We start from the raw sequence: 24,575 nt of genomic DNA on the forward strand, positions 1-24,575 counted from the left end.
ATTCAATAAACAGTAACAAAAGCTCCAGGCGGACTAAAACTCAAACGCTTTAGAAACCCAATACTTTAACCATTAAGCTATGACGGTATACAACCCAATCAAACGATATTAAGAGTTCAACAAAACATTTAAATCGCCATCTTGTGAAGTAGTGTCTTAAAAAGTATAAGTCTAGGTGTAGTGATGTACCTTAATTTTACAAAAATATTAACGGGTACTTTATCCGAATGGTCCCTTGCTACCTTTAACTTAGTACATTTTATGAACAGATGTCTTTGTCTTAGAATAAGAAAGCTAATGCAATTCTGAGAAAAAAGTATACCACATATTGACAATTCCATTGAGGTTTAATAAACATATGGCCATTTAAGTGAACCCACCATTTCCAATTTCTTTTACTCAACACAGATTTACAGGGTTCTCCTTAGTAAAACATCTTTACCTGACCTTTTAGAGGTCAATTGTTGTTCAACCACCTTTAATAAGAAACCTTATTCAATACAACATACATCTACATGATATAATCTTGATAAAAGCATCACATAACTTAGAAATGCCCTTACATGTATACCCACCCCCTATCTTTTGATTTTCATAAAAAGTCATGGTTTGAAATCTTTTACCTAATTTTCTGAAACTTGTGGCAATTTCTATGAGTCATTTCTCACACATATTTGAAAACAATCATCAATGATACTAAAATTTGATCTTTTTATGTTTCTTGAATGATTTGTAGCATTTTAATAATTAAATAGACAAGTATTCCTGCATGTGATTTCTTTTTTCCATGAAAAAAAGTAAGTTAACAATCATATTTATTAAATATCTAATCTATTCTGGTTTCTAGTCTCTTTTTAACCATGATAAAACAGTAAGATCAACAAGTTCAACATCTGCCTTATATAAAATTAAATTCAAACACACCCGGGTAGCTGGAGGCGGCGGAGAATTCCATTAAAAATGTTCAAATTTGACATGTTTTTTTCTACTTTTTTTATGCATATATACCTTAAAGGGATGAAAATAGATTGTTTCTTGCTCATTTCAAAAGTAATTATCATTGCTGGTGTTATTCAAAAGTCAAATGTACATTTACATATCCTACATGTAATCTTATGGAGAAAATTGGAAAGAGTTTGGGTGATTTTTCAACTATGTAAACACATCTAAATATCTTTATAAAATAAAAAATGAAGGAAACATAATTGCATACTTTTATTGAAAAACAAATTTTCACAACAATTATATTTCTTTAAACAGCCTTAATTTTGTTTTTCATAATTTCTTATCAAACATGAACAAACCACAATAGGACATGATGCTTTCTTAAAGTTCCATTATTGTTCATGCATTATCCGATTTAATTTGAATTACCGGTAGATAGTCTGTAGAACACAAGGAATATGCATGTGGGTAGAGGTGACAGGTTAACCTCAAGAGCTGAAACCACAAGAATCAACAGGTAAAAGCCATGTGGTAACAAGAGTCTGCTTTAAGCTGAAATAAAAAAAAAATAAATTAGCTGTGTTAACATACATGTACTTGTAATAGCTGTGTTTACATTAACATATACATAATATTTTTGGAAAAAATACACTGACCATGCAGTGTTATAAGTATGACATATCCAAATATATGACATTAACATTTAGCCAGTACAAAAACAAAAATGTGCATATCAAGTCATAATATCATAACATTAAAATAATTTCTTGGGTATAGACATATCAGATTGAGAGAGAGCGAGAGCAGGAGTGGGCGAGAGAGTTTGTTTTACTTGAAAAGCGACAGCAATATTTCAATTCATAAACTACAAAGGAATATTACCAATCCAAACAGTGTCAAAGTATAAGCTTCTGCTACGTGTATACCATGTTTTGTCAATTCTACTGGGGTTTATTGCGAATAAATTTAGCGAGGGTTTTTTTTTCTTACGTATTACATGTTTTAAAAACAATACTATGTATAATGCGCATAAAAATGAGGGATTAATAATACATGCTCATTTTAAAATTCAATGCACTTTGGATTTCTTTTACAAGATCGAGATATTTTTGTCATAAAATTAAGATGCCCTCTGACAGTTTCATGAGTCTTTGCCAAGATTAAAAGAGAGAGAGAGAGAGAGAGAGAGAGAGAGAGAGACAGAGACAGAGAGAGAGAGAGATCTGAGGCACATGCAGTAAAAATTATTTACATACTATGTAGATGTGATATGCATGTAAAGCTTACCTAAAATGAATCAATATGTATAAAAGATAATCTAATCTCTCAAATTACAATGATTCTGTGAAATACTTATATCTTGAGAAGACTGTTTAATAGATATCATGGAACATTGACCTAAATTCTGAGCTTGATATAATATGAAATTTGAGACTTTTCATCTCGCACTCTGTTTTACATGCCTGTTACACAAGCAATAACCATATAGAGAGACAAAAGGTCTAATTTTAATTAGATTGAATATTTACTTTGTCAAATATATTTATTTAATTAAACACAAGCCTGAGTTTTTTAATTTATAAATTCAGTGAAGGCGATATTGTAAAGATCTGCTATATTTAAATATTTGGGTAAAGTTATCATCATGCATACATGCACTCTAATTACAACATTCTATTCTTGTGTACCTTAGGACTCCCACCGCTTTTAATTTTAAATTCTTCATGCAATTTACTACTGATATCCTTTCTTCACTTGCCTCGGATAGTCTTTTAAACACCATCACCAGTCCCGTAAATTCATGTGGTCCACTTTGTTTACATGTAAAAATGGCGACTCTCGATCTCGATGTAAATTCAACATACTTGATTTCCCGAGGTCGGTAGCGTGTTTCGGAGAAAGTCTGAGGCAAATAAAGAGGCGATATCAGTAGTAAATTGCATGAAGAATTTAATGGTACTAATTGTTTTCACAGAATTTGCGTATAAATAAGGTAAATCAGTCCAAAACTAGCGCACGTTTTTCTGCGCAATAAATATACATGTACAATTTTTTCAATGGGTGGCCCTGTAGCTCTCCGGTCTGTCATTATTTTTTCCCGGAGAGCTACAGTTCTGCAGCTACCGTGAAAATACACTGGACAGATAATATTCCGAGATTCCGCTGACTCTAACGCCCGCTTTTATATTGTGACGTACTTCAAAAGCGGAGGTTAGAGTCAGAGGAATCTCGGATTAGATTGAAAAGACTAAGTGCAAATACTCTGAAAAGAAAAAGTAAATACGACATATCCTGTATTGAAACATACCTTTATAATCTGTCATACGTTAGTTGAGCTGAAATTTCCACTATCGACGTCTTGCAGGCCTTGCTTTTTTTTAAAATGTAGACACACCGCTATCAGCTGTTTGTTCGCAGTCAAAACATGGCGAGTTGAAATGGGGAATCGTACGATGATTATTTCGATTAAAACTAATAAGACTAATAAAAACTAACAACGTAATTATCGATCGAAATAACTAAATTGTATCGATAAACACTTTAATTAACTATTAAAAAACAGAGTCCGGTTTTATGACCTGCACGAATTGTTTTCAGCAGGAGTTACTTTCAGTGTGAATTTTACACTATTTTTTAAACCAAGAACACGGAATCAAAATTTCCGGAAAAATCAATATTTAAACCCCGATATCTCTGCAATGCATCATCCGATTTGAAAAAGAATTTCAGTTTTGTATTAAGCTTTGCAAACTCTACAATATGCATATAATTTTGTGTTTTATATATAGTTTAATTATCAGTACGAATTGTTTTCAGTAGAAATTACTTTCAGTGTGAAATATGCACTATTTTTAAAACCAAAAACACGGAATCAAAATTTCCGGAAAGATCAATTTTTAAACCCCGATATCTCTGAAATGCATCATCCGATTTGAAAACGAATTTTAGTTTTGCATTTAGCTTTGCAAACTCTACAACATGCATATAATTTTATTATTCGCTCAAAAAAATGAAAATTCCGAAAAATTAGAATCACTTCCGGTTTCGACCGGAAGTTACAAAATATTTTTTTTTGTAAATTTGATATAAGTAAATCCGCAGATTTACAATCACAGAGAATTTCAAGTCTTTATAAACAACCGTTTACGAGAAAAGTCCTGGACAAAATCACTTTTTGAAATTTTTAAAAATGACGTAACTAGAAAACGGAAGTGACTTAATGACTGAAAGTTAAAAATCTTCAAGGGACAACTATTTAACATAATCTCTGAAAATTTCTTGCAAATCGGTTGAATAGTTTTTGAGATATAAAGCAAAAAAGAAGTCAGAAGGAAAAACAAGAAGAATAATAATAATAAAAAAAAACAATAGAATAACAAGAATAATAATAATAATAGAAAGAAACCGAAGAATAACAAGAGGGTCTTCCGTTGAAAACGGAAGACCCTAATAAAAAGAAACAATAGAATAACAAGAGGGTCTTCCGTTGGAAACGGAAGACCCTAATAAAAAGAAACAATAGAATAACAAGAGGGTCTTCCGTTGGAAACGGAAGATTCTAATGAAAAAGAAACAATAGAATAACAAGAGGGTCTTCCGTTGAAAACGGAAGACCCTAAAAAAAAGAAACCGTAGAAAAACAAAAGGGGGAAACGGAAGACCCTAATAATAATAAAAAGAAACAATAGAATAACAAGAGGGTCTTCCGTTGGAAACGGAAGACCCTAATAATAATAAAAAGAAACAATAGAATAACAAGAGGGTCTTCCGTTGGAAACGGAAGACCCTAATAATAATAAAAAGAAACAATAGAATAACAAGAGGGTCTTCCGTTGGAAACGGAAGACCCTAATAATAATAAAAAGAAACAATAGAATAACAAGAGGGTCTTCCGTTGGAAACGGAAGACCCTAATAATAATAAAAAGAAAAATAGAATAACAAGAGGGTCTTCCGTTGGAAACGGAAGACCCTAAAAAGAAACCGAAGAATAACAATAATTATCTGCATGATTCTTTGGTTTGAGTAATAAAACTGGATTATCTAAAATGTATTTTAAAAGAAAAACTTATCATTATCTTTAGAATTGTTTCTTTTTAGCAACAAATTGCGGGTTTTTTTCAGAAGGTTGATACGCCCCCCTTCTGTAGGCCCGAGCTCTAAATTATGGCCACTGACCTATATTTTTTTATGACAATGTATGAAGTAATTGCTCTAAAATAAATAAAAAAGCATTTCATGAAATCGGTGATGTAAGAAATATGAAATATGTCATTTTTATTTATTGTGGGGAAACGATCTGGTCAGAACTCCTGACAGAAAAGGTAGGTTAGCAATTGTTAAATTACTAAAGTATTCGAAGTTTCCACCTGGTCAATAATTTTGCTTATGCATACATGACACTATTCAACAAAGCAGCGGCCATGGAAAGAGCTAGGAAACGTTTTAATTTAAACCTTCATGATTAAAAAAGATATCTTAGAAAAAAGAAATTAAGGCAATGGAGGTAACATGTAAGTAGTCCAATAAAAAGACTTCTTGGACCATCCTCAATTTTTTAAAGAAATGTAATCAATTTGTTTGACCTGGGCATCGAAATATTTCCTAACACCGTTCAAGGTGGGCTTGACCTCTCGTCTCTCCCCTCCAACCACATTACCCCTAAATTGCATCCCTAAGCTCCAACCTGTCGTGGTGGCGGAGAACCCAAACAAAAGTGCTCTTGGTAAACCACTCCTGGATGTAGTCTTATGGCGTATTGAACGGCTTTTCTGTGACATTGAATGATATTTGAAACCTTAACCTTGGCATTTCCCGGAGTCAAGGTCATTGATTAACGATTTGATGTGTTTGATGATTTGATATAATGAACTTTGACCTTGAGTCTTGCACCTCCCTGGATTAAGTCACTTATGCATTTTAGGAATGCATTTTGACCTTGAATCTTGTACATTGTAATTCCTACATTACGACCAAAATCACTATAGAGTGGATGATGATACAGTTGTACCTTTTTGTTTTGCTGTTTGAATTCAGTCTACATCGGAATGCTTTGAAAAAAAATTAGATCAATGTAAAATATTAGACGTGCTATTCATCACTAAATAAATATTTACAACTCTTTTCAGTGTTTACTTACATCAATTTTATATCTTATACTGTTGTTTCATTGATATTCAAGAGTATCAATTTTCGTGGATAAATTAAAAATCACAGTTTCAAGGATATGTAAATTCGTGGCAATTGACCCTATCAATACAAAATGTTAATGGAAATTGCACTTCAATGAACATTTTATTTCATGGATTAACTTCACAACGAAATCCACGAAAATTAGTATTCAACGAATATTGATGAAACCAGAGTATATTAACTTACCTAGATATATTAAATTAAATAGTTTTTAGAAACAGTTAGTAGTTCATTTTAATAGCACTTTTATCAGTGTAGTTTAAATGTGGGACTTGCAATTGTTGAATATACTAATTGTTAAAAGCGGAAACCAATGAATCAAAATATCAACACATACATTTCATTATTTTTTATAAAAGTTGCATTCTTCTTTGTAGTCCTTAGAATTAGTTGGAAACACATGAAAATGGAAAAACTTTTGTTGTGCATGTATTCATTACTATCACAATGAATAAAATCACAGCCAAAATCAGAATTAATATCACAGACAAGGTTACATTTAGAAGAACAATGATCTAAAAAGAACAACGATCTAAATATACATGTAGCTTTACCTTCCTCAAATTCTTAATTTCGTTTTATAGTTCCTATACCTTCTTGTTTATGTTGCAAGCATTTCATAATTTATATAATACAATTTTGAATAATTGATCTGCGTGTTACACGTAGCTCAAATGTTCACGAACGTGTTTCAAAATTGGTTTACATTTTTTAAGGAAACTGTATATTTAAATTATAACCAATTGTAACGTTAAACAGTATGAATTTATCCGATAACGGAAGAACAGATGTCATTATTAGTACTTGTCAGTAAGCAGCTCTTTCGAGATTCCGAGTTCAATGTTATTTATTGTAGCTCGCACTGGTTACATGTATTAAACCCGATAGTTTCCTTTAAAAAAAGAGGCTTAGGGATTTTTTTGACGAAAGATTATATATTATACATAAAAAGTGAATGAAAAGTCTACAAATAACAATATCCAATAGTTTACATCTACAATCATATCTATAAGTAAAGACCATTTAACATTCAAAATAGTCCAAATATTGATTGATATATAAAGTATAATGATAATTAATAATAGATAAATGATATCTAAATCACGCACCTAATAATGTACAAGTGTATAAAGTAAGCTTTTTTTAGGTTTAAGACCCGAATCAGACACGACTAAACTACATGCTGGGAGGAGGCATGGAGTTGATGAACCCCTGGTATCCCCCGATGTAGTTAGGGTCCGGCATGTCGTCGTCATGGTTACTCTCTCTGTCGTCATCACTGTTGTTGTCGTCACTGTTTTGATCGTTGTTATCATTGTTTCTGTTATTTGACTTTGAATTGGATCCTTGGGAATTCCCGGTCCCATTTTGTGGCTGTATTGCCCTGTTATGTAGAAAAGAGATTGGTATAAAATTTTCATACCAAATATGTCAATTTTACTAGAAGGAATTAGGCAGTTCTTCTATTCACTTTCTATTACAAAATACGGCAAGGAATTATACATTCTTAACCATGACCTTAAGTTTCCAAAAATGACCGTGGGTCGTGACACGCCCTAAGGTCATTATAATCAATCTTTATCTGAAGAAAAAATAGTGTAATATCCTTCATAAGGAACTTCCAAGGTTTCTTTAGGAAGATATAAACCAATTATGTACTTTTTATTCCAATGACATTGAACTTCTAGGGTTAGAGTGTAAACAACAAATCTCTAGGTCATGGTTTCGGATCCATATGGGGCTTGTAGAATTTCCTTCTCAAATTTTAACAATAATTTCTGAAAAGTTATAATTTTTGTTTGGCAACTTATACTTCAAATGGCATGGGTCTTAAATAATAGAAGTAAACATTTTTAGTCCCCACCTTATTTTCTAAATACGGTAGTTTTCGTATGATTTACATGATCGATAGGTGCCAATTTCCAAAAGTACAAATATGCTCAAGTACTATTATTCAAAGCAATAATTTGATCGAAAAATTATGAGATCTTGGACACAAATAATTTATATCTGCTGCCAAAAAACGCGATGGATTAAATTTCATCGTAGGAGGCAAAAGACCGAGAAAAAAAGTGTTTTCAAATATTTTCATAGTCATAATAACATTCTTTTTTAATATTTCATATTTTTTAATATTTAATATTTTTTAATATTTCAAATTTCATTCATAGCATAAATATAATGAGAAATCGATGTAGAAAATTATAGTCAAAGATTCTCTTGATCGAACTTTGGTCGAGTATTCGTATACATCCCTGTGGAAAAATGAACTAACAAAGATGGTGTTGTTTTCTGATAGTGTTCCTCATACATAAACAACAGGTTTAGTGGCAATACAAATAATCAAATTCTAGTGAGAGATTTCGACTTTGATCATCCAGTCGGTCGTTTTAATTTTTTTTACACACATTTACACTTTGCGTGTTACTTGCCCTACCAACACAAATACTGTTGTTTATAAATAAGATGCAAAGAGTGCTTTGAAGTTTTATAAGACAACTTTTTAGCGGATAAAACTTTTATAAATTATGTCCTGCACTTTAAAATTGATATATAAATAGTGCCTGTTTAGGAGGGTAAGAGTTGAAATTGACACCCCGAAAAAACTATTTTCGCGGAGGTTGACAATGCTTTTCGAGGGGTGTCAATTTCAACTAATTGACACCCCGAAAAAACTATTGTCAACCGACGCGAAGCGGAGGTTGACAATGATTTTCGAGGGGTGTCAATTTCAACTCTTACCCTCCTAAACAGGCACTATTCATTTTATTATACTGAATGTCTTAATTTTACAGAAAACTTTTCTACTTTTATTTATGAATGACGTGAATTCTTTGGCGAACCGTACGCGCATAGTTTATGCGCATGTAACAATTCGTTGTGTTACATTGTACCCTTGCTTAGTGTGTTGCTAACGCTGAGGGTAATTGAACGGATTATCAACTGCGTCTAAACCAATCAGATTTCAGTATTTAACATGAAAGTATAAGAATAAATGGTGTCAAAAATTTAGTAGACTAACGTCGGCCAGAATCTATTTCAAAATAAATCGATGATGGATAAAAGATTGGATACTTGTATTTTGATACAATAGTCAGAAGTTGTGTACAAATGTATTTATTAGCCCAGTTTTTGGAAGATAGATAGGTCGTCAAATTCCTGTGTTTGAATCAATTGCTTAGAATAAATTATTATAATGGTTTTAATCGAATGATTTTGCATAGTATACATGCAATTTCAGGGGAGGGGGAAGATAGCTAATCGTTATTTACTAAACAAGAGGCCAACAGGATTTGACGGCCACCCGAGTACCATAGCTCTTAGATTGTCACGTCCACGGAGTATCATATGTCTGCATTTTATTCATTAATACAATTGTTTTTCTTTTATCTCTGATTACCGCCATATGAGTTGTCGATTTCTATTGTTACACTAATTGCTACACATGCCTATATAGGACAGAAAGCACTATTTATGCTTCACCGCATTCAGGTACAGTAAAACTCGGTTTTTGGTTTTTTTCCTACCTGTGTACGAGTAAAAAAGAGTTTTAAAAATATTGCACATCTGGCACCACCTTATAAATTCCCCGGGTGGTACATGTAAATAAATGAATTTCACAATTTACACTTCTCTTTCCATAGAGATGCTTTACACCAAAAATGGTAACAATTGGCATCTTTTCAAAAAGGAGTTTAATGGACGATCCACAACGACGGACGAAGACCAATGGCAATAGGTCACCAGAGTGACTCAGGTGATCTTAAAAGAAGACATGATGAACATATTACATCGCATTAAGGTCTTTCGATTGTCGCATGACGTCAATGGAGCATTCGAGAATATTTTACCGTTATCGGTTATAATATTAGTGTTATGTGATCCATGGTTTTGCCAATATTTTTTAATTTAACTGGACTTGTGTTTCACACATTTTAAGCTATGAAAAGTGAAAAGACACTTAAGTTTAAAAATTTAAAGAGGGTAGTTTGATGAAATCGCTGAATTCAATGAAAAAATGATAAACCCGTACATAGGAAAAGTTGGCAGAAACTAGAGTTTATTATTTTTCCCTAGCAAGGTAAACATTTCTTTGCAGATATCGATAGGATACATAATGAGTTGCAAATGTACCAATTTTCAGTGAGTTTGCGCCATAATTCCAGAAGTTATACAAGTTTTATTTGGAAAAACTGTACTTATTCATGGTTGAAAAATTGTATCAAAATTCACTCTAAATGTGATGGCTTTCATAATGGCCTTTAAATGTTGAAATACATAAAATAAAGGAGTGCGATTAATTTCTTTAAAAAAATGCTTTATTAAATAGAAATCAGTAAAAAAAAATTGTACTGTTTGATTTGAGAGCAGTCGTCGCTATAACTGCCTTGATAGTGTACCTGCATGTTAGCTAATACAGCATGAATAAAATGTTTTCAACATACCAATATTTAAAATTCAATTGGAATGTTTACATATTAATCGTCAAATTTTAACAAATATTTCACAGATTTTACCATAAAAACATCAAGGGTGGAGAAATCTTTAGATTACCTTCCACGCCTGTGAAACCAAAGATTCACGATATGGCCAGATTGGCCCGACCAAAAAAACCTGAAAGCTCTGAGCCAAGAGCCATTATTTCACAATTTCAGTAGGAGGTGTCATGGTCGTCATTACAATGTAATTAATTTTTAACCGGGTTTTCCAACGGAAAAATCCGGTTATTAAAATGGTGAAAATGGCGGGTCATATATCAGAGGTGTGCATATTGCTAGAATTTTGATTTCTGATAATTTATCGAAAAAATACCAGCTTTTGAACTTAGTCATTTTTTGGCAAAATATTGCATATAGGGTACCCTCATTATACGGATAATTCCTCCTACAGTTTTCAAGATAGGAAGTTGTTCTTTTTCAGATCAATTGTAAATAATCAGAGGTGTTCATATTGCTAGGATTTTGATTTCCAATAATATATGATAAAGATACCAGCTTTTGGACTTAGTCATTTTTTGGCAAAATATTGCATATAGGGTACCCTCATTGTACGGATAACTCCTCCTACAGTTCTCAAGATAGGAAGTTAACGTTATTCTTTTGCAGATCAATTGTACATATATCAGAGGTGTGCATATTGCTAGGATTTTGATTTCTGATTATTTATGAAAAAATACCAGCTTTCGAACCTAGTTATTTTTTGGCAAAATGTTGCATATAGGGTACTCCATTTCACTGGATACGGGTTGACATGGATTTTTAGATACAGTTCACATAAAAGAAAACCCGGTTTGCTGTCACATTGACAGCTTTTCACTTGTTTTAGCACACGTGGAAGGAGAGGAAATATTCTTTTTTAAAGCTGGCCTTTTTGCATAATTTGCCCCGCCAATGAGAAACCAGGCTTTGTAATGTCATAAATTTTATGATTCACAACTGACCTTGTAGTTTTGAAGAAAACGTTAACACTTGGCGACCTTGATTTAGCTTCACTGGGTGTACATCCATGTAAACATTTTGTTTTGTATATCAAGTGCACTTTAATGGTGTAGTGTTCATGTTGTAGAGAAGTTAAGAATAAATATTGCGGAAAAGGGTGCTGTTTTAACAGACAATCTGGTGTTCAGCGACGATGCAAGGCTTTTTTTCTCATATATATGCAATAAAATAAAAGCATTTCAAATTTAATTGCTTTCATATAAAAGACAACTTAATTGCAACTTCCAATCCGTAAATCTATCAAGTTTCTAATCAAAACATTTGTCGGCCATATTGGTTTCGCCAACAACATATGCCCCTGACTCGATGTAGAAAAGTGTACATCAAAATGCTACTCCACTGCACTTGATGTACAAAAGTGTACACGATGTACACCTTTAGTAAAATGTCAATAAGATTTGTTTCATGCATATTACCGTTTTTCACTGCATCGATTTAATCGGTTTATTAAACATTTACAAATTAAAATTTTTAAAAGGGATTTCATCTGATTTTTTTTTCGTCATCGTCAAGAAATTTTCTGTTGTGAATGAAGTCTGATTTTTAACCGACATGCGATAATAAGGCATCAGTTACTAATAATGTCTGTGGAAATAGAAATATATTTAAATTATTCAGAAGAAAACCAAAACTTAAAAACATTTTTAGAGGACTTACTTGCTAGTCAGTAACTTAAAGGCGGCAACTCCTGCAGCCACAGAAGCAGCGGCGCCCACAGTCCCTGCTACCCCCGCCGCCGCCGCTTTCCAGGTCGACACAGAACAGGTAGGTTTGTTGTTCATTAAAACGCATTCTCTGAGACCTCCACAGCTCAGCTTGTCACAACTCGAATCTAATGCCAAAGAATAAATTATTTGAGTTTGATAAAACCTAGACCGTTAATTCGATTGACAGTTCTTAGAGGTACATTTAATTTGAGGTGCACACAAAGAAGCGCTGGTTTGAATTATAAATGCAACTTCCTGACACCTAAAGAAAATATTCTTCAACACGGTTTTCAATTAACTGATTAAATTATTCTCTTTATGATATCTTAAAACATCCAAATTATATCTATTTAAGATATCTAATATTCAATATTGATTTTTTTCCCATCAATTTACTGATCTAAAAGGTAATATGCATAAATGTATATATTACAATAAGCAACTTTTGTTAAGATTCAACTCTAATACGCTTAGGCCACACAAAGTTGATTTCTTGGTCTTCGGATTCTATGCCAAAAAAATATTTGGGCGAGCGGGTGATTAATTTAAGAGTTTAAAAAAGGAAATTTGAAAATTTTTGGGCGCGTAAAAAAAGGGCAAGCGATTACATTTTATTTTTAAAATGTCATTTTTCCGTTGGTATACATGTAAAACGGTGACTGTATTCGCCATTGTATCAGACCGTACTAATCGTTTACTCACACATCGGGCATTATTTAGTTGTAAACCTTGCTTACAATCTACCGGGAATTCATTGGTATGATCAAAATAAAAAAGCACATTCATGACCAAAAAAAAAAGAGAACCAAAATGAAGCGGAAATGGAACTAAAAATTCCGGGAGGTTTTTTTTATATTAATGTTATTGTTTCAAAAGCCCTTACGTACGTCCGCACGGATCCAGCGATCAAGAAATCAAATAAGTGTGACCTTAAGTATACTTTTCGTATTTTTCAGCACGGATGCCCTACATTTTACATTTGTACAACGATACCTTCATTAGCATACACAACTAAATGTATATCTGAACTGGTCCTTGTTCCGTACGAATTGGAGACGGAGCAACGGTAAGTTCCCATATCGGCTGCCTGGAAGTCTATGATGGTAAGGGAGGGGTTCTGTGGAGTCCCCCCTATATATTTCCCAGACATACTAGTTGATATGATGCTGTAATATTTATACCATTGCACCATTAGCACTGGTGGGTATGATGACGTAAAATTGCATGTCAATGTCACGTTGTTGCTCGCATTTACAGTATATGTATAAGATCCGGTCGTTACCAAATTTGGATAACCTGTTCAACAAAATTAAGAAATTTATATGATTATAAGCGTGCCAATAATATATTGGAACATCTTTCCAAGTGAAGCCGTGATCAAAGAAGAAGATATATTGTCTTTTAATATCAGCCATCAATTCCAAAGTTGTTTAAAATATATTTTTTTTCTATGAAATACACCATCTTGAACATGCGTGCGTATATAGTACCAAGTTATACACTTTTATCATGTTTTCAAAAGAAAGAAAAATGACGTTAACCTTTTTCACATTGTCCAATTAGGTAACTCATATCTTTTATATATTCTTAATTTCTAGGTTTTCTTATGAAAATAAATGTTTCATTTCAATTTTTGTAATATTTTTAAAAACACTGTCATACATAGCAAAATATGACTGAAACTGTGCCTAAATCTTTACATTGAAATATTTGTTGCTATTCATACTTCTTCTACATTCTATGTGTTAACATTTTTAAAAAATCTCTGATCTTTAAACCTTGGCTCAGATCCAAATGTACCATAGATGCACTCTGACCAATTCCTGCCGTATTTTGTGCTTGACATCTGTAGTTTCCTACATCTGTTACTTGAACGTTCTTTACGGAGAGAGAGGGTGTTCCAATAGTTCCACCGCTATATTTTGAAGTATCTCCTGTGTTTACCACTGAATTGACACCATTTTTCTGGTATAACCACGTGATGGAGGAGACCGTCGTTGGACTTGTGACGTAACAATTAAGTATAGTTGTTGACCCTGGCGACATTTGAACACTAGACCCTAGCGTTACATTGGGCAAACCTGCAGTTACAAAAGTGTAGCAGTTTGTTAAACGAATATATAACTCATAACCTACCCCGTAATCAATAGAGATATCAAAAACTACCATTCTGCATTAAAATTACAGTAACATTTTTCATGATCTTATCAATAATCATTAGAAAACAAACTTTAGAAAACTAAAACTTTATATATGATTTTAAAATATGAATCTACATACAGCAAGTAACTCTCCAAACCATACTAAAAAGAGTCTGAAAAAAGGTCATTTAAGCATTAAATCATCATTCTACGAAGTATGTAGCATCGTGCCTGCAGCGGTACACACACATTGAGTAACGCGCGTTTGCGAGAAATTTATATGCACATGAATACTGTTGCAGTTATGAGACTATAAATAGACTGATTCGATGACAAAATATCATAACTTCTTTATCAAGCTTTGAAATACGTTTTTGCGAAAAAAATGAACGGAAATTATATATAATTAAAATTCCAAAGCCAATAACTTTGTCAAACAATGTTTGATCGCACCCAAAATTAAATTTGACCTAGATATTATTATGATATACCTGTATACCAAATTTCATTTCATTATGTGCATCCTATGCGAAGAAAATGAACGGAAACAGCAAATAATTGAAATATTTCTACGTCCAAGGTGCACAACTCTGTTGAAAATTGCTCCATCTTATCCAAAATGGAACTTGACCTAGATATTATTATAATAAACCTGCATATCAAATTTCATTTCAATATGTGCATTCTTTGCGAAGAAAATGAACGGAAACTGCAAATAATTGGAATTTTTCTACGTCCAAGGGGCACAACTTTGTCAAAAAATTCTTAATCGTACCCAAAATTATATTTGTCTTAGATATTGTGATGTACCTGTATACCAAATTTCATTTTATTATGTGCATTCTGTGCGAAGAAAATGAACGGAAACTGCAACAAATGGAATTTTTCTACGTCCAAGGGGCACAACTCTGATGCGATCGTTCCCAAAATCGAACTTGACCTAGATATTATTATGATAAACCTGTATACGAAATTTCATATCAATATAGGCATCCTTTGCGAAGAAAATGAACGGAAACTGTTGTTGGACCGACCGACCTTCGAAGAGGGTCATAATTATACAAATGAAGTGGTTTAAATTACAATTGTATGGTTTAAATGCTGTTTTGAAGATTAACTACATAATTTAGCTTTAATGCACGACTGAAGTTAGAGAAATCGCATTTACTCAAGGCTGACAAGATGTAGAACTCTTTTGTATTTAAACTAAAACAATAACTTTTTTAACTTCACTCCATCTATTCCAGTTTGGTTTACATGTACAATGTACACAATGCACTTAAACCCCCTGAATATATACAATGAAAAAAATCCGAGTTATGCCTTTTCTGCTATTCAAACGACTAAACAAAATTGACAATGTTTAGGCTCACAAGTCAATCTAAAGAATAAATATGCATAAATATACGCATTTTTATTAAATAATTAACATCTATTAATCTGCTGTTATTCAATGTTGAAAAAGATCTCGAGAAATATTTAAAATTGAATTCTTTTATTTTAAGTCAAGCTCTCCGCTAACTAAATAAGACGGTTATAATTGTAATTGGGGTGTTTAAAATACATTCTCTACTTTTACAATATTATGCTATGCTATGGTATGCGATTTAAATGATATACTAGGAGATTTCAATGCCGTGTAATGAGATTTGTATACTATCGTATGAGGAATTATATTGAAGGGCTCAATGATATGGTATGGTATGCCATGACATTCGAACAAAAACGCCTCCTTACACAGAAGAGTTCCAAACATTTAAAAGTAAAACTATTAGAAGCAAATGTTACCCACTAATCTGCAATGTGAACACTCATTCTTTTTTATCATTTCTTCATGAATTAGGGCATTATATTACCATAACATAATTTTTTTTGAAGTAATGCATAACATTACCATTACATGAGTAAAGTAATGCATTACCATTACCATTACTTTGTGAAAAGTCAAAAGTTTTTAAAAAGTAATTTAAAAGCTAAATAAAGAGTTAAACTTTTTGTAGATGTTTCATAAATAAAACATGCTTAAACATATTTACAGGTTATAGTTCACTATCAGGTTCAAATTTAATGACTTATACATGATTCCTGTTGCACTTGTAGTTCTCAAAGTTGGTCTTGTAACATTTACACGCTAATGGCTGAGTTGCCAATCTCTGTTATGTATGTCTCTGATTTTCGGAGTATGATTTTTAATGAACGGAACGGTTTTATCGTAATTCGTGTAGGTGATGCACGAGTTTACACAAAAAAGTAGTAAGTGGCGAATGGATTTATTTTTACCTATTAATTTTGCAAGAAAATCCTGTCAGATTAGTCGGTCTAAAAAATCAAAATGGCGACCGTGAGAAACCTTTTTATTGTTAAAGTACTTGGAATCTTATTGTAAAAAGAAATAATTCTAACGTCAGGTGCTGTGTGTGTTATCGGTATACAAATATTAATTTTGTTTATTAATTCAGCAGTTTGATAGTTTTCGGGGTTTTCATAAACCTTGTATAACGGATACCCTTCGACTTATGAATTTTCTCTTCGATCACAAAATTGAATAAATCTAATGATTTAAATTATCAACCCTGATATAGTTGTTTTGATTTTCCCGGTAAGTAGTAATTTTTAAAATTTTTCCTTGGGGTCTTATTTTACATAAAATACCGTTGTGTCAATTTTCTACAATTACGAAGACTGGGATTTAGTAAAATTTAGACAACGTATCAGACAATTGCAAAAAAGCCAATTTAACGTACTAGATTGAAACAACTAATTGAAACTCATAATTTTTGGAAGCATATTCGAGAAAAATCAAGGACAATTACAAATACAAACTTTCAAGACCCCGTCTTTCAGTACTCTCAGTGCTTTGATTTTTATTAAGCACTAAGCTTTGTCAGCGGTGATGGTTAATAATTGTGCATCGGTCCAAACATTGTTTCACTACCGTTTTGCTTGAGTAACTACAAATGAGAGTTGATTAAAATCGACTACCAAAACTAAATAGGATTTGCACACAAGTTGTTGAATTCAAAATGCCATATCTCTCATATATATATATATATATATATATATATATATATATATATATATATATATATATATATATATATATATATATATATATATGCACCCTCCGCAAAAAACACTTTGAAAAAAAAATTCAAAGGGTGTAATTTTTATGCCCCCTTTCGAGGAAGGGAGGGCATATTGCTTTGCTGCTGTCTGTCGGTCGGTCGGTCCACCAACAGTTTCTGTTCATTTTCTTTGCATAGGATAAACATATTGAAATAAAACTTGGTATACAGGTTTATCATGATAATATCTAAGTCAAGTTCGATATTGGGTACGATCGAGCAATTTTCGACAGAGTTATGGACCTTGGACTTATAAAAATTCGAGTTATTTGCAGTTTCCGCTCATTTTCTTCGCATAGGATAAACATATTGAAATGAAACTTGGTATACAGCTTGATCATGATAATATCTAGGTCAAGTTAGATATTGGGTACGATCGAGCAATTTTCGACAGAGTTATGGCCCTTGGACGTAGAAAAATTCGAGTTAATTACAGTTTCTGCTCTTTTTGTGCAGAGGATGAACATATTGAAATAAAATTTGATATACAGGTTTATCATGATAATATCAAGATCAAGGTTAATATTGGGTACGATCGAGCAATTTTCGACAGAGTCATTGCGTTTAGACGTAAAAAAAATTCGAGTTATTTGCAGTTTCTGCTCATTTTTTCGCAGAGGATGAACATATTGAAATAAAATTTGATATACAGGTTTATCATGATAATATCTAGATCAAGATTAATATTGGGTACGATCGAGCAATTTTCGACAGTCATGGCGTTTTGAGGTAGAAAAATTCGAGTTATTTGCAGTTTCTACTCATTTTTTTGGCAAAGGGTGCATATATAAATATGAAATTTGGTATGCAGGTTTAATAAATAATATCTAGGTCAATTTGATTTAAGGTATGATAAAGCAATTTCCGACAGAGTTATGCCCCTTGGACTTCCAACTATTCCAAATATTTGCAGTTTACGTTCATTTTCTTTCTGGATGTTTTCAAGGGAGGGGGGCATAAGTGTTTTACAAACATATCTTGTTCAAAGTGCATTGTAACACAAGTGCCAATAAATAGAGTAGTACCTGTAATTATTATGAAGTATGAATTCATAAGGTAGACGAAAAACACTTAATTGGCTTTGCCTTTTTAAAAAGGGGATCGTGATCAGTTAATGAACTTTTTTACCTGGCACGTAACAAATGGGGTCTGTAATCCCTCCTTGACAATGACAGACGTATTTTCCAAACTGGTCTTCACAAGTTCCCCCATTCAGACAAGGTTCCCCAAGACAATCATTGATATCTACAAAATAAATTGTTAATAATATATATATTTTTTTTACTGTTAATAATATTTTGTTTTCCTTTTATATTTGGTATTCAAAATTCAACTTAAGAAAAACAAATTGATACCATCTGCACACGTCCTATTGGATAATTCCTCCGATATGAGATTGAGCACGTCAAATGTTGTCAAATATGTGTAGTCGTTGTGTGTAGCCACTGAGCGAAGCACCTGGAAATCTACACCTAACCCAACACCGACGCAGAAGATGGTGACCCCCATTGCTTTCAGACGTTCGGGCTCATCAGTAAGAGAGCTTTGGCCATCTGTGATTAAAACTGCAATCTTTGCTGCATCCGATCTTGCACCTCTAGTTGTTGTAAAAGAGTACATTCGGGCATAGTCAAGAGCTCTACCTATGCTTGTTCCACCACTTGAGAAACTGATGCTAGAAATAGCTGACTGAATACTTGACACAGTTTGATATCGGTTCAAGGGAAAGATTTCTCTTGCAAACGATTCAAAACTGACCACGCTAAACTGATTTGTATCGTTTCCAACACTGAATTGGCCGACAATGGTGCTTACGAAAGATTTGATCCGCTCGAAGTTGCTGTATCCAATGCTTCCAGATTCGTCAAGAAGAAAAACGATGTCCCCTTTTGAGGCACACGATCCTAAAAAAAAGTTAAATAATTTCATTTGTCATGATATGGTTCCTATACTTCTCATGTCATTTTTTATGATGACTACATCTTCGTTCGCATTCTGTCTTGAGATTTATGCCGCTTACTTGCTGGGTTTTTGGGTAGGGGGGGGGGGTTGGTGTCTTAAGCCCAACAATTAACAAAATGTATGTAAAGTCGAGGGCTTGCCATGATGAAAAGAAATAATTCTCTAACCTGGCTGTTAAGTGAGGTGTATTTTCCTAAGCTTTTTTAAAAAAGCAATGACCGCCAGTTTACAAATGCAGTTTTTGAATCAGATTCAAAGTATAAAAGTTTATCAAATCTAATGGTTTATACCAAACGGTGCAAAAATATTTTGTGATGGTATTATTTCTGAGAAGAAAATGTATCGTTATTCATGTTTTTAATCTTTTTAACGTGTTGAAGATTGACACGTCAGGATAAAACTATAGCTACAGAAGGTAAAGGAAAAAATAACCTGTTATTTAATAATCTAGTCAACCTTGAATTTTACGTATTGTAACATGTTGACATTTTATGAGTTTACATGCAAACGAGTTAATCTGTGTACAACCCGGCTGTGAATTGTATTACTGAGTTAGCACAGGTAACAATTTTAGGTACAGTGTATATCGGGCTCGGTGTTCTGTCTTTGTACCTACTTGATTAGAACCATTTTAACAAGAGCTTGGACTTTGGGTAGTTGGTGTCAAACTGCAATGTGACGTATGCATGTCTATTTCATTGTAGGCCACTCAGCCATTGCTCTTTGAAATTAACAAGATTTGTCTGGCTTTTGAGCTAGGACTACTCAATCGGTGTATATTTCACCTGAAGCCCGCATCATTTTTAACTTGTTTTGACTCAAGAAATAGATAGTTACGTCCTATTGAATGTCCAAGGCCTTGTTAAAATAGTTCTAAATGTAGTTTAGATTTGAGCATACTTTTGTACAAGTAAAAGCTTTCGAAAAAGCTTGCCTGACTAAACAAAATTATTTAATGGAATCATGCATGTATCAATTAGGCTATCTTATCAGAAATGAATTTTAATTTTCGCTGCTGATATTAGAACATGTACATATATATCACTTGAAAATCAATTACTTTATTAATTCAATTTTTTTTAGAAATGTACACATATCATATGAGTGCATGTAAGCTTAAAAACTGGAGATTAGTCATTTTTTTTAATTTGTATTTGTTATATTAAGGTGCAAAATCAACTGAATGGCATTTTAAAAAAATCTCCAAACAGTTTCATTTATTATATAAAGTTACGAAAAGTGTCTGTTGCAAAATAAGTGGGAGCGGGAAGCAGTCCCCCTTACCCCAACCCCCGATGCTACGTGCCTGTGATGTAAACACACGGTGCGCTTTGGGGTATTCGCATGATCCCAACGGACTCGTCCACTAATCGGCGCGCAAAAACTAAGAATGAGACATTATCGCGCGAAGCCCTGCTTTACCATTCACGCAACGGCTGAGATCTTGATCCAATTGTTTGAATGAACCCATCCACTGGCAGAGATCCATGGGGAGGGGGTCAGATGATTTTTTTTACATTTGATTAGTAACAGCTTCATACATGTATACGAGTAATATAATCTATCGAATTAACAAACACAATTGATTCGTTATTGTTAAATGTAGTAATGTACATTTAGTAAGACACGGGAATTATGACCCCTTTTCAAGATTTATGAAATCGCCCAACTAAACGAAAATCGGGTTACACCCCGCTTTGGCGATTTAGTTCCTCCAGTAAACATTCCAACTGTATAAATTTTTATTTGTTTTAATCCAAACAGATAACTTTCTTAAATAATGATAATTTAACAACATTTCTTACTTACATTGTACCGTAATAAACAATATGTTACAACTTGTTGCGATGACCCCCTCCCCCTTTTCCACCGTTAAAAATGGTGGAATGCTGATCTATTTTTAAATCAGGATTACATACGTGCATTGTATGGTGAACATCCCTTTTACCTGTAAACTCTTGCTCGCTGTTTTTATTACATCCAATATATCATTTTCATCAATTGTGAATGTAAATGCTGGCACCTTAAACATGCATCAGTTAATCTTTTTTGTGAATATCATGATATTGCTTGCTCCCATTGTCTGCACTGTTTCGTAGAATGCAACTTTCAAACCTTAGAGATGCCTGACGTCATGACGTCAGGCAATAAAATATACAAAATATGATAGCGTAGCAACATTAATATTGAAACTTGATGTCAGAAATCGATAACTTAGGGGTGTCACCCGTGCTTCTGGGACATAATCTATATTTTCACTTTCAAAATTTGTATTCTTTTGTTTCATTTACTTAATTTTTTTTTAAATTTATTTTTTCGACTAAAGTTAATTTAAATTATTAAGGATTCGTTTTGTTTCAGTGTTATATATCCCCCCCCCAACACTTTTACTGTAAATGGACAATACTTTATAAAGTTCTGTTCCTTCGTTAAGCCGAGAAAGAAAAAACAAACATATTCAAATAAACATCCTTGTGTAATAAAAACCATTTAAGTCAAGAGTTTTGCTCATGTAGACAGTAGTCTTTCGAAAGGAAGAATTACCATTACATATTTCTTTCTCGGCTTAAGAATTTAAATTTTTTCTCCATTACCAATGCATCGGGACATTGTATCAACAATAACATTGATTTTGGTATACATGTATCAGCTGCTTAATTATGAATAAAAAATATGAGAGGATTCCTGGCCTTCTTATGAATTATGTAATTATAAATCATGGTAAGTAAAAGGTTATCCCCTCTTCGCATTACGTTTCTTGTTGATTGTTTCATTACTTCATATTTTAAACAAGTGAAAAGCTGTCAATGTGACAGCAAACCGGGTTTTCTTTTATGTGAACTGTATCCATAATCCATGTCAACCCGTATCCAGTGAAATGGATAAGGTGAAAGGGTACCCTATATGCAATATTTTGCCAAAAAAGTTCAAAAGCTAGTATTTTTTTCATAAATTATCGGAAATCTAAATCCTAGTAATATGCACACCTCTGATATAAGTACAAATGATCTGCAAAAGAACAACTTCCTATCTTGAAAACCGTAGGAGGAGTTATCCGTACAATGAGGGTACCCTATATGCAATATTTTGCAAAAAGATGACTAAGTTCAAAAGCTGGTATTTTTTTCATAAATTATCGGAAATCAAAATCCTAGCAATATGCACACCTCTTATATATGTACAATTGATCTGCAAAAGAACAACTTCTTATCTTGAGAACTGTAGGAGGAGTTATCCGTACAATGAGGGCACCCTTTTGGCAGCCGCCCGCCCGCCCGCCATGCATTTTCACCATTTTAATAACCGGATTTTTCCATTGAAATAATTTTGAATTTTAGCATCGAAAACGAATATTTTAGCCATCAATGTAATTAGACAAACGACAGTGTCACTATATTGTATTAATAATGATAAAGAAATAAAAGAACAAACTATACTCACCATCTACAGATGACAAAAGACTTGACCATACAATCATTACCACAATATTGAATGCTTTCATTCGTCGCCTATCATAGCAGGAAATCATGTTTATGTTGGTCTTTGGCCTTCGGGAATGTGCGCCTTTTGCAAAGGACTGTCGATTTAAATACAAGTTGATCAATATTTTTAAAGAGGAGTGTTTCTTTTCAAAGACCACTCGTTGGAGACCAAATAAAAATCATCACCACCATGGGACAAGTACCAAAAAAAATTCTTAATAATATACATAATAAATACACGTCTTATACCATCCCGTTATTAAGTAAATGTCTGTCCCACGCCTGTACATGAATGAAAAGATGCCCAATGGTGACGTTTCTGTAATTGTTAATAACTACTTATGATAAGTATATTAATATACTTTTGGCAATTATTTTAATTTATAACGTGAAACTGAAGAATTTATCTTTCCACATTAAAGAGTGTCCCTTTAATTTATTTTATAATTGAATGGCATAAGACATGCATTTTTGCATAAGGATAATGATAACGTAAACAAATTATATAAACGTTCTAGTTTACTTTGAGGTGCTAAATTTGAAGGCATGTGTGTGATGCTCAAATTCATTATTCTCTTTTTTCATTATAACCACAGAGGTAATTAAATTACAATGATAAGAACACACATACTTTTAGATCGTTCTTAAATTGATAATATGGTGGGGGTTTTTTTATTTGAAGATATGCAGCTATTACCTTGTCTGGTATCATAAAAAAAAATTCAAACAACTAATTGTGAAAAAAATATAGTGTTTCCTTCATTAAAAACAAAAAAAGTTCATTCATTGTTGAAAACCCTATGCTTAGTGTCCTCGAGTTCTTCAAGATGCATATTAAATGTCGGACATTTAATTAAAAAAAGCCTTGTGGAATGAAATGAATGCTTTCTTAAATTAACAAGATAAAATGAATAATTGGTAACACATTTTATCGATGTTCATAAAATATATGGAAAGACATGCAAGATATTTATTTTGCATTTGTCAAGGGGATTTGTCAAGGAATGTCAAAAGCTCCCACAATCTGGGATATATTCATTACATATTTGCCATTAAAATTGTCGTTAATTATAAAATGTAACAAATTAATAAAAAAGCAAATTCTTAGTCTGAATATTACATATTTTGTTGAAATATATATGTGATAAATGGTTCGAATTCCAACAATTTCATGAAACAGTGTAAGATGAAACATGTTTACATGCATAAATTATATTCTTTTGTGTATATAAGTAACGAGATAGCTGTTTGGGGTGGAGGATACACATGTAACTATTTTGATGTGTTTATTATGATACATGTACATTCAAGTTGATGTTTGTTGTTTTTGGTAGTTGATTTGAATCAACTCTCCTATTCGTTTACTCTGGCAAAACGGAAATGAAACGGTGGTTTGATTAACGCAAAAATTATCACTTATGACAACACTTAAAAGTTGAAATAATCGATAAATTCGATGTAATATATTCAGAAGCATTTAATTTCAAGGAAACTTATCTATAAATGCATGTTAGAAAGAAGAA

The 24,575-nt window shown here is 32.7% G+C and overlaps 1 protein-coding gene and 1 long non-coding RNA gene across 2 annotated transcripts; both read right to left on the reverse strand.

Annotated features, from left to right (window-relative positions):
• Nucleotides 1-1,200: 1,200 nt before the first annotated feature.
• LOC128187038 (uncharacterized) lies at nt 1,201-4,014 on the reverse strand. Its single transcript, XR_008244024.1, has 2 exons — nt 3,254-4,014; nt 1,201-1,497 (listed from the first exon to the last, which is right to left on the reverse strand). It is a non-coding gene; the product is annotated as an uncharacterized LOC128187038 (long non-coding RNA).
• A 2,442-nt stretch (nt 4,015-6,456) lies between these two features.
• LOC128187023 (uncharacterized) lies at nt 6,457-23,110 on the reverse strand. The gene is made up of 7 exons (XM_052857063.1): nt 23,012-23,110; nt 18,964-19,512; nt 18,737-18,853; nt 14,121-14,423; nt 13,336-13,638; nt 12,293-12,467; nt 6,457-7,521 (listed from the first exon to the last, which is right to left on the reverse strand). The coding sequence occupies exons 1-7, from the start codon at nt 23,097-23,099 to the stop codon at nt 7,314-7,316; spliced, it is 1,743 nt and encodes a 580-aa protein (XP_052713023.1). The 5' UTR covers nt 23,100-23,110; the 3' UTR covers nt 6,457-7,313.
• Nucleotides 23,111-24,575: the final 1,465 nt, after the last annotated feature.

This window comes from Crassostrea angulata, chromosome 1, assembly GCF_025612915.1.
Source record: "Crassostrea angulata isolate pt1a10 chromosome 1, ASM2561291v2, whole genome shotgun sequence".
NCBI classification, from domain to species: Eukaryota; Metazoa; Mollusca; class Bivalvia; order Ostreida; family Ostreidae; genus Magallana; species Magallana angulata.

What these genes read in the sequence shown, in the direction of transcription:
- LOC128187023 (XM_052857063.1), bottom strand. Translation starts at nt 23,099, where the DNA reads ATGATTTCCTGCTATGATAGGCGACGAATGAAAGCATTCAATATTGTG. An exon ending in ACATTTGGATCTGAGCCAAG is followed by an intron (nt 13,639 to 14,120) that starts GTTTAAAGATCA and finishes TTTGTTGAACAG; the next exon opens with GTTATCCAAATTTGGTAACG. An exon ending in TTTAAGTTACTGACTAGCAA is followed by an intron (nt 7,522 to 12,292) that starts GTAAGTCCTCTA and finishes TCTACATAACAG; the next exon opens with GGCAATACAGCCACAAAATG.